Consider the following 12,618-nt stretch of genomic DNA (forward strand, 5'->3'; position numbering starts at 1 on the left):
ACAGATAGATACGCACCTATCTAGACTCATGAACCTAACAGCATAACCCATTAACTCCGAAGTAGGTGGACTCTGTGTTGCCACAAGTATAATGAAATAAAGTTGTGTCTTGGCTAACATCTATATCTTTTGATCTAGTGGTAAGTGCTTGATCTCAGCAATTGATATAAGAGCGATGTCATGAGTTCAAGTCTTCTAAGAAGTATATTATCTTGGGGGAAATGTTGGTTTAAACGTACATGAGTTAAAGTAGTATTGAAATCTCGTGCGTCAAGTTGTAGACGTTGCCGCTTGATCTAGATGGCTAGATGGGCCGTAAAAGAGTGATATCGGATCTCAACGGGTAATACTGTCTATGTTGGGACATGACCGGTGGTAGGAAATTGTAATACCGATATCTAAGGGATATGAGACAAAATCAACATATAGATACACACATCTCCGGTCATGAACCTAATAGCCCGACTCATTAACACCCAAGTAGGTGTACTCTGCGTTGACACAAGTTTAAAAGAAATAAAGTTGTCATGTGGCTAACATTTATAACTTTTAGCCTAGTAATATATATATCAATTTTAACAAAACTCTATCACTTCCCCCGTTGATTTATTTCACCCCTTGTGTTAGTTGTTACAAATATGTATTATATAATTACACACATATTATAAATTATTTTCACTGATATTCTTGAAGTTACATATTTTTATTTACTTGTATTTTAAATTATTCAAATTTATTATTTACTTATACTACTACAATATATTATAAATGTTGAGATCCTTATAATTATAATGAGCTCTCTTGGTTTCTAACATCTTATCAAATTTTATTTTCTAAAACATCCCTCCCCGTAATTGTGTTAATTTAAAAGAAACCAATACATAACAAAATAGGATCCAAATGTTGGCATTTAAATTACAAAATTATTTTAAAATCTTACATTTCATGCAAAATTACTATATCAGTAAGATTATTATCTATATTATATTATTAAGTTTGAGACAAGAATAATTAATTTTTGATGTCATTGTCTGTTTTAATAATTATATATATTAATAAGTTGTTAAATATTTAATGCAAGTTACATGTAGCGCAGCAGATAGAATCTTTGTTTCTTTAAGTATTAAGTTGTAGCTTCAATTCTTATTTGGGTCTTTTTTTATTTTTCTATTTTTTCTATTATTTTTTTTAATTTTATATATCAAAATTACAATGTATTATTTTATTATTTCTTATAATTATATTTTGATATTCATTTAATTATAAAAAAATATCTTGTTGTGTCGGTGTAGTAGTCATTATTAAAGTTGAGCCATGTCATATCATTTTTTCCTCAAACATACTCCTTCCTCATAAATATTATTATTTTTAAATAAAAATACTCATTATATTTCATATAAATATAAAAACGTAAGTAAGATAAAAAAAATTTAAATTATTTCGCGTGCAGGTTTAGTAATTTGCTATAAAGTCGCATATTTACTATATAATATAATATAATAATAATTTAATATTTTATTTAATATAAAAAATAACATATTCATAAAACAATCACTTCTTATTTCTTCATTATTTAATTTTGACTATTTCTCCTAAAACAAACAATTATTATGTTTTTATTAAAATATGTTTTAACTTTAAAATATATTATTTTCTATTTATTTTTTAAGAGAAAGAAGGTTGACCAAATAATAGGAATCTGGCATGATCCAACGTAGAATTCCGCACAAAAAGAATATACAGTGTCGTTAAGTTTGTCCTCTATTTCGTCCCCGTTTTGTGTCTGCTGGTGGCGGCAGTCCTCTTCGTTTCCGCCGGGAAAGATGTCGTTTGGAAGGTATATGGCGTACTCACCGTCACCATCCGCTCCTCACGGGCCTTTCAACTGTTTATGGTAAGATATATAATAATTTCATAAAATAAAATAAAATAAAAACAGTTTCTTAAAGTAATGTTTCATGCCTCTTAAAGAGGCGTGAGTTGAAATTTTTTTAAATGCAAGCCATGCCAAATGAGATGGCGTGACTTACATAATATATATTTTTTTAATGCAAGTCACGCCAAATGAGATGGCGTGACTTGCATAATATTTTTTTTAAAAGCAAAAGTTATATGGCGTGACTTGATAAACATATATTTCTTTTCTTTGATAAAAAACGTTAAGAAAATTTGTAATTTATTTATTTAAAAGAAATATATTTGTATCGTAAATCGATGCAATGTAAAAAAAATGGTCAAAAGCTGCAAAGCTATGTGATATATATTTTTTTATTGATAATTGGATGGTAGTGAAAGGCCGCAAAGCATGTGCTCTGTCTGTTTTGGAAGCATCCGCCTACTTTGCCTATATAATATGAAGAGTTGTGTTTTAATTTTTTCTCATTTTCATCTCGAGTAAGTTCTCTTAATTTTTTTTATGTAATTTGTTTATTGGATTAACTCACATTTTGAGTTAATTTTAATTTTTTTTGCAGATAAATTTTGATTCAACTGTCAATATAAGGTATGTATATTAATATAATTATTTATGTTAAGTATTGAATTTATAGAAAAAATTATTATTTATGTTGAAATATAATTTATATGTTATACTGATTTAATTTTTTTGCAATATAATTATAATTTGTTTTTGTAATTATTATTAATTTTTATAAAGATATTTAAAAATAATTTATTATGATAAGCTTCTCAATATTATTGTTATTTGTTTAAGAAATGTTTAAAATTTAATTCAATGAGATATCTGGAATTGTTTAATATTTTTTTTAAAGCAAGTCACACCAATTAATTGGGCGTGACTTACTTAAATTTTTTTTTAAAAAATATAAAAGCAAGTCACGCCCAATCAATGGGCATGACTTGCTTAATTTTTTTTTTAAAATAAGTCGCGCCAATTGAATAGGTGTGACTTGATTACTTTAAAAAAAAAAATTGTGACTGAGGAACCATCTTACGTAAAGAATGACATGCAGTTTTATTAATTATTGACATATGCTTATTTGAATTATTTTTTTTTTAATTTTGCAAAAAAGATATTAAAAAATTTTAATTATAATTCGGGTGTTAGAATGATATGATTTTTTTAAATTATTTTTTTAAAAATAGATTCTTATTAATTATTGACATATGTTTGATTATAAATTTTTTTAACTTGAATAATTAATTTTTAAAAAAATACGCTATCCGCTAATTATGAGCCATGATAATGTTATATGTTTATTTTGTTGGTTATTGTTAATTTTTATAATGTTTTTATAATCATATGTTAGGATCAAACTAATTTTAAATATAATATGTTTTGTATTTATATTTTTGTCAACTTGTTTGTCTTAAAAACCGGGACTTTTTTTTTTAAAAAATAATAATAAAAAGTAAATTCTTAAATATTTTAATAAAATACATTCTCCAATCGTTATTATTAATTACATTAATGTTAGATTCAATTAATTGTTTAAGATAGGATTCGGAAATTTAAATTTGTGTATGTATTTAAATTTTTATTATTAAAATAACTTGGTATTTCCAAAACTCGTAGATTGTAAAAATATTATTTTTAGTGTATTTATTATTTTTTACTTATAGTTAATTTTTTATATTATAATTCTTTTGATAATTGATATTGTAGTTGTTTTTTTATACAATATTGTGATAGATGATGATAATAATAATAATAATAATAATAATAATATTATTATTATTATTATTATTATTATTATTCTTATTATTGATTATAGGATGTCGTTACATGCTGGACCTGTTGATCCTACTGTTCTTTATCAGCAATAAACACATATATCTAATTTTATTACGCCTAACAAATTGGATAACACCCTAAGAGTGCGTCGATCATATAATTTAATTTGGGAATTGTGGAAAAGTGGTATACTACACAATCGTGTCCGATCATGTCTAAACGAAATGGGCTTTTACGACATCCTCTTATGTGGTGATTGTGTTTATGATAATCATTTAATAACTGCTCTTGTGGAACGACGGCGCCGAGAAACTCATACTTTCCACCTACGAGTTGGCGAGGCCACAATCACGCTACAAGATGTTGCGTTAATTTGGGGGCTAAATGTTGATGGTGATCCTATCATCGAGACTGATGTATCTTGCAAGTTTAGTGTATGGCAGGTGTAGGATCTAGCGCTTACCGCTTTACCAAAAGCTATAGTTGGTGGTAATTGTGCAACTCAAATCTTTTAAACCGCATAGCAGCTCAAGCACCACGGTTCAATCGCTCTACCAAGCAGGGATAATTATTGCACCCAAAAATCTCCCTCCCAATAATTGCACTCCTTGCAATCAATGGGAATCGAACCCGTGACCCTGGCTCTGAGACCAATTATAGGACCGAGTGCTTACCGCTTTACCAAAAAACTATAGCTGGTGGTAATGGTGCAACTCAAAACTTTTAAACCGCATAGCAGCTCAAGCACCACGGTTCGATTGCTCTACCAAGCAGGGACAATTATTGCACCCAACCGTAGGTTTATTGTTATGATTGGTTAGGTTTTATGCCACTTCAGGCAGACTTCAGATCCAATAGTTTAAAGTTGACTACTCTATACTTACACTGTACACAAAAAATAATTGATGAAAACAGTACAGACATAGAAATGACAATACTCCCGATGTATTGTGATGTTGGTTATCGGTGGTTGTATGTTACTTGAATATGAAGGTTGTGCGGTCAAACTGTTGTACTTGCATTTTCTGCAAGATAGGCATAAGGTTCGTAGTTATAGTTGAGAAAGTGCTGTACTTGCATATTTATATCACGAATTGTGTTCCGCATCTAGGTTAGGAAAACAAGAAATCGCAGGCCCTTTATACATATTGCAGGTATATTTATTACAATTTTTATTTCAATATACACTCTTTTTTATACACATTTATTAAACTCAATTGTTTTGTAGATTTGGGCATTGTCAAGAATGATTCCTCTATGTCCTGACCGCTTAGGATTCAACCTCATCGCTCGACCTGAGAATGAAAACAACGGTGATAATATTCTTCCAATTCCACCATATGGAGCAAGGTAATAAATGCAACATATGATATAAAATTGATAACATCATCTTTATTTTATAGTATTACGAATTTAATGTGCATACAGATGGAAAAATGTATTCACGTGGACACATACACCTACACATTCTGTGCGAATCATTCGTGATGTACTTGACAAGATGGGAGATTGTCAGGTGTTTACATTATATAAAATATAAATTTCGTATATGTCATATATTATCGCTTGGGTACATGATTCGTTTTTTTTCGTAGTTCAAATGGCTTGTTTACGACCTCGAAGCTATGGATGTTTTGTCATTGTACTTAGAATGTAGACATCTCACTCTCTGTCGAAGTGTGTGCCCATTGATATATTTTCACATTGTGGAGATGCATATACTTCGTGTATAAATGAGTACCATCAACACTAATTATTTTTCGACAATGTCCGAACCCATCTATACATGGTCGGAAGGCCCAAAACACGTATTTTAACACCTTCAATTCAGAATTGTATCTCGGCAAATGGTTCCAATCATACGTACAATAGTGTCTGGATTGTACTTCACAAGGGCACCCATGTATCTTGGCAAAAGACGTACTGAACTCTCCCATATACCATATACATTTTTCACCCCCGCTTTAAACTGTACCATGCCTACCATGCCTTACCATATGAGATTTGATAATTATATCGATCTTTGACAAGTTGGATAACATATTTAATCTCACACGAAGGATTACATCGAAGAATACCGGCAAGTGTTTTTGCAATCATATTTTTGTCCAAGTTATGGTGGTCTAACCCCACCTGGCTAGACATACATGTATGTGGACCACCATATTTCGTGATCTTGAAATACCCAATTTTGATTTTAACGATGCACGAAGAATCCACCTACAGTTGATATTTGAATATTTATTTTTACAACGAACTTTCCACAAAATCTTTGTACTCTTCACAACTTGATATTCACGTCGAGCAACTCTAACTGAAAAGTCCTTAACTGCTGCTATCAAATGCTTTTTATCTTTAAAAATCATGTTCGTGCAAAGTTCTCCTCTATCTACGTTGTAATAACTCAAATTCGATGCAGATGGAATTCCAACAGAATCAGAGCATCTCTCATCATATATTGTACTAAAGAATTGAGGTACGTCATATAAGGATAGACCGACAGGCGGGATAAATAATGGTAATGCATCGGGTAGGTGTTCAAGATTTGAAATGATTTCAAAAGGATATGCATGCATATGATCACCGATGTCGGTATGAGATGAACCAATATCAGCAAACATGGCATTTTCGCCTTCATGCTCATCTTCATCTGTTTCACTTGCAGTTGTATCAAGTTCAATAAATATTTCGATGGCGTGAAGGTGAACACCTAATGACAAATCACGTGATCTTTGTTCATCAGGTACGACATGTGTCAATACATGACCCGATCCACTAGGATGCACACTCGGTGAACAATTGAAACCTGCATGATTTGTCAACCGAGTACCATCCTTTTGCACCAGAATCCCATCCTCGTGTGGAAATCGGCCAGTTAACATTTTCTTCTACGGTGCCAGTAATATACCGATCCCATCCCCCAGTGCAATCATCCGAGTTAATCGATTTTCATCTATTGGTTTGAAAAAAGCATCAGCGGAAGTACCGGCTTCATCATTAAATCCCATCGAATTGAACCCTTCAGTTGTACATGGAATGTATGATTAAGGAACCTCAACATGTACATTATGCTCGACGAAATCCGTTTCGATATACAATTAAATACATCGCATTTCGTTAATAGAATCCAACATAAAATGTAAATTGTTGTCATCATTGATGTTAAGATGCACTTATACACAATGTGACTTATCCATGTAGGAATATTTTGTTGACAATTTTAACTTAAATTTTGATTTTTCAATATTTGTTAGACGGTACACTACTTCCTTCAATTCATGAAAATTAATAGATCTTGGTATCCGTGTTGCCCTCAACGCATTGGTACTATATTTTACAGTGTGATGTCCTATAATAACTTTACCACCTACGAATAAAAGCATCGACATACTGTCCATTCCTATAAAATAAAATGCAATAGGTCACACAGAACAAAAAAGGTGATAACAATTTTTTTATATTACAATTCAATAGTAAAATCATTTAAATATACACTTTTTTAATAACCAATTTTTTATAATAATAATAATATTATTTATATTAATTCTGTACAATAAATAAACAGTCATATTAAATACGAATAAAATTAATAATAAAATCATACTACTTATTTTTATTTAATAAAGTAAGAACAAAAAAAAAATATTTATAATAATAGATTTATTTGTGTAAAATAAATCAACTGTAATACTTATTTTTTTCATAACATGCCTAAATAAAACAACAACAACAACAATAATTAAAATTATAATAATTATTGTTACTCTAAAATAAAAAATCTTATTTTTTATTTTGTACCTTACAAGTTAATAATAATACAAATAATAATAAAATAATAAGTTTTCACAATAAGCTTATGAAATAAATGAATAATAAAATAAATTAATTACGCAAATTATTTTGAGTACAATACGTTAAGAACAAAAATATAATATTTATAATAATAAATTTTATATCACTTGTATAAAATAAATTAAATGTAATACTTAATTTTTTATATGCTATCTATATAAAACAACAACATCAATAGTAATTATAAATATAAGTATTATTATTATTCTTTTCTAAAAAAACGTTGATTAGTATTCTAAATTACAAAAATTGTATTTCTTAGTTGTATCTTATTAGTCAATAATACTATAAATAATAATTTTTATAATAATAAGTTTTCATACTACGCATGTCAAATAAATTAATAAGAAATGAAATTAATTGTAATATTTATTTGTATTTAAGTAGTTAAGAACAAAATTAACAATAATCAAAACTTTATCTACAAAAAATAATCACAAATAAAAAATTTATCAATTTCAATCAAACTACAAAATTTAATTTGGAGTATAAGTACCTCGTATATGAAAATAGAAACTGATATTGAATAGCTTCAACAATTAAATTTATTCAACACTGAAAGAAAATGTATCACTTCAATCTGCCGAAACAATTTGAAGAACACTTCAAAAATTTTCAGACCACCGAAGAATGATGATAACAAATGTTCTCTATACGTTCATCAATTTCATAAGCAAATTTTCAATATTCGATCAAAAACACGCCATTTAACGTGCGTGTTAATTGATTTGAACTGATACATCTCATCACTCTATCACCACAAATTATTTTGAGCTGCTCGTGACATCACATCACTCTGCCACCACAATTCTAATTATTAATATATAAAAAACAAAAGCAAGTCACACCATCCAAGATGGCGTGGCTTGAAATTTTAAAAAAATCAAGTCATGCCATTTTGTATAGCGGGACTTTTTGATCTAAAAACTTTCACGCCATCAACAACAAATTGTTCAATGATTTTCATAACAAATAGGAACGAATATATCACGCTGATCGAATTTCAAGAAACATACATAATGTATTTTTAAGCAAATGATGACATACTTACGAAGAAAAAGTATGCCGATATATATATATATATATATATATATATATATATATATATATCAAGTAAACTTTTATGAAATGCAAGTGTACGTAAAAATATAGCAAAAACTCACTTACTTGAAAGATTGTTCCAAAAATCTTGGAATGAACAAGTTGGATTTTGGCACTGAAAAACCAGTTATCTTGCAAAAATGTTTGCGCCTAATTGAACCGTTGGATCGATTTGAATTTTGGATATGTTGCTCAAAACACGTGTAAGTGTATTCTGAACGGCGGAGATCGGATTTGGACGTGTAAAACAAATAGCAAAACATTCTGAAATTGGGCAGAATTTTTGGTACTCGAAAATTGCAACTTTCGGAGAGAACTTTTGATATTGTTTTGTATGATTTTACTCATTCTTTTGCCACTATTTATAGGGATCAATGTGATTTTAGACATTCCCCCTCCATGTCAAAGGTTGCATGGTTTATGACATGTAATAACTAATGTGACTTTAGGCATTCTCCCTCCATGTCAAAGGTTTCATGGTTTATGACATGTAATAACCAATGTGACTTTAGGTCTTGCCCCTCCATGCCAAAGATTATATGTAATTTATTCTCCTCAAGACATAATTCATCTTCAATGCAAAACTAAAATCAACTTGGTACTTTATCTCTTTGTATAGTAAAATTTTGGGTCTTCACATCCATCCCTTCTTGTTTAAAGTTTCGTCCTCGAAACTTGAATTAGCTTAGTCTTTGAAAAGTAAGGGTGATGTCTGCGGATTCTTTCTTCAAGTTCCCAAGTAGCATCTCTTCCGGTATGATTAGATCATTATACTTTGACATATGGAATGGTTCGTGACCGAAGTATTTGATCTTTGGTGTCCACTATTCGAATAGGGACTTTTTAATACTTCGGCTCCTCGTTCAGATTTCCTTCAATTAGCAGCGGTGCAACTTCAAGAATGTGACTTGGATTTGAGACATACTTCCTTAGCTATGAGACGTGAAAGAATTTGTGAATCCTTGACATGCCCGGTGGTAAAGCCAACGATAGGCTAGTTTTCCCACTTTTCCCAGTATTTCGAAGGGTCCGACATACCTTGGATTTAGCTTTCTATATTTGCTGAATCGGATCACTCCTTTCATAGGAGAAACTTTAACATAAGCATTCTCATCGATTTCAAAATCCAACGGTCTTCGCTTTAAATCAGCCCAGCTCTTTTGTTGATCTTGAGCTTTCTTGAGTTTTTCCTTGATAATAGATACTTTATCAACAGTTACTTGAACAGTTCAGGTACCATGATAGCTTTCTCTCCTGTTTTAATACTTCCATGATAATTATTGTTTCGGCAAATTCAATTAAAGGGGGTGTTTACTTCAATTTCCTCTGAAGTCTATGACACATGCCCTAAGAATTTTTTCAAGAGTGTATTTTTATTCTCAATTTGTCCATAAGTTTGGGATTGACAAATCATGCTGAGAGTGATCTTGGTACTCATAGTTTTCTGAAAACATTTTCCAAAATCGAAAAAAACTTTGGGTCTCTGTTGGACAAAATTCTTGTTGTAACACTATGTAGTCCTTTTGGCTTAGCACATTAGATATCTTTTTATCCTTATGTCATAATCTTTCAATAGTTCAATCCATCGTCTTTGCCTCATGTTTAATTCATTTTGTATGAACATTATTTGAGGCTTTGGTGATCGGTAATATCTCATTTGATACCAAAGAAGTTGATTCTCCGGATATTTGGCACAAATATAATTGTGGCTAATTCAATATCATGTGTTGGATAATTTTGCTCACATGGTTTTAATTTCCTCGATGCATAGGCAATTACTTGTACATCTTGAATGAGAACACATCACAATACTCTTTTGATGCATCATTGTAAATTGCGAAATTCATGCCTCATTCGAGAAGTACTAATAATGGCGTAGAAGCGAGTTACTTTTTCAGGATCTAAAACTCTTCTCACATTCTTCACTCTAATTGAATTTAGAGTTCTTTGGAGTGAGCGGAAGAAAATCCTTCAACACATTTTCTTAATAGCCAACTCATCTCAGAAAGCTTCAAATTTCTATTCCAGTTTTCGGTCAAGGCCAGTCCATGATTGTCTCCACCTTCTTGTGACCCACTGATATGCCCATTTTAGAGATTATATGACCCATGAATGCGACGCTTCTTAGTCAAAATTCACATTTCTTAAATTTAGTATATAGTTATTTTTCTTTGAGCATCTGTAGAGTAAGACGAATATCTTCCTTGCGGTCTTCCTCACTTGTTGAATATGTAAGAATGTCATTACCACAAAATTGTCTAGGAATTTCTTGAACACATTATTCATGAGGTCTATGAATGCTGCTAGAGCATTGGTCAGACCAAAAGGTATTATCGTTAACTCATAGTGTCCATACCGTGTTTTGAAGCTATTTTAGGAATATCCTCTGCCTTCACCTTTAGTTGTGGTAGCCTGACCTTAAATTGAGCTTCAAAAAGATCTTAGCTTCTTTTAACTTATTGAAAAGGTCATCTAGTCTTGAAAGATTATTGAAAGATGACATTTGTTCTTGATCTTATTGAGTTCTTTGTAGATCGACACACTATTTTGTACCTTCACCATTCTTCTGTACCAATAAGATTGAAGCTCCCCAATGAGAGGTACTTGGTCTGATTTGTTTTTGTCTAACAAATCTTGGAATCTATCTTTTAGATCCTTGAGTTCAACTGAAGCTATTCGTTAGGGTTCCTTAGATGTTAGTGCAACACGAGCTATCAAACTACTTTCAAATTCTACTTCACGGTCTAGGATAATTTAAAGTAACGCTTTCGAAGCTCTCGTACCACATGAATATTTAATATTTTGAGTTCAATTCCTTCTTTTGCTTCTCCCATTATTACCAGTTAGACTTCTTAGCCATACTCCATGGCTTTCTAGGTCTGAGAAGCAGAAAGGAAGGATTTTTGTTCCTTATCTTTGCCATGAAATACGATTTATTCTTGGATTGGAGTTTGGCATTCTTACCCCAAAAATCTACCATTGCATGATTCTTGTCCAACTAATCAATTTTCATAGTACACTGAATAAAATTGGCACTGAATATATGTGTATTCATACTTATTTTACTCTATCTTAATTATTTCGATTACGATCTCAAAACTTAAAACCGATATACAATCTTAGAACATAACTCTTTATCAGCCCATTGACTTAAGTCCCAATAATTATAACTTAGTTAAAATTTCTTTCAACCTTGTACGGAATAAACTAATTCCTCAAACAATTCTTCTTTTACTAAATCTTTCCTTAATCAATACTATGAGCCCAGCATGCTTTAACACAAACAAGTTTCATTAGATGTCTTTATCCTCAAATCTTTTTTTTGTACTATAAGAAGAGTCGAAACTTATTATGCATGTTACACTTTCCTCGATGTCCACCGATATCTCATAACTCTCTTTATTTACCTAAGATAACATCCTTAATTTCTTAACATAATTTATTGTTTCTTACCTTCATTAAATATTTCAAAATCCTACATAATTAAATTTATCGCTTACATCCCAATTTAATGTTCATACCGTTAATTATCGACACAAAAATCTACTTATATATCTGAATATCAAAACTTATATAATTGTTATCTCATATTTTCATTAATAATATATTATCCCCGAATCAAACATTTCATCTTAATTCGGAAGCTTATCTTCGATAGGTAAATTCCCAAAAATGTAAGTCAACTTATATCAAATAGGTGTATTCCCAAAATATAAGTCAACTTATATCTAATAGGTACATTCCCAAAAATATAATTCAACTTATTTTTTTACATTCCCAAAGAAATATTATTCTTCTTTCTTTTCGTATCATATAACCACAATATCAGTCTAGCTTACCTTATCATCTCTCCATCGTCACTGTTCCTTTTCCACTACATCCATGGGTGCTTCTTCTTTTTCTTCCACGTTTTCCACGACAAGGTACATATAGCTTATTTTGTTCTTGCAGTCTATCCATAGCGCCATGAA

At 30.5% G+C, this 12,618-nt stretch overlaps 1 protein-coding gene across 1 annotated transcript; it reads left to right on the forward strand.

Moving 5' to 3' along the window:
- Positions 1-4,681: 4,681 nt before the first annotated feature.
- LOC142549968 (serine/threonine-protein phosphatase 7 long form homolog) lies at positions 4,682-5,427 on the forward strand. The gene is made up of 5 exons (XM_075659212.1): positions 4,682-4,737; positions 4,806-4,848; positions 4,923-5,044; positions 5,123-5,210; positions 5,290-5,427. The coding sequence occupies exons 1-5, from the start codon at positions 4,682-4,684 to the stop codon at positions 5,425-5,427; spliced, it is 447 nt and encodes a 148-aa protein (XP_075515327.1).
- Positions 5,428-12,618: the final 7,191 nt, after the last annotated feature.

This window comes from Primulina tabacum, chromosome 6, assembly GCF_025594145.1.
Source record: "Primulina tabacum isolate GXHZ01 chromosome 6, ASM2559414v2, whole genome shotgun sequence".
Classification (NCBI taxonomy): Eukaryota; Viridiplantae; Streptophyta; class Magnoliopsida; order Lamiales; family Gesneriaceae; genus Primulina; species Primulina tabacum.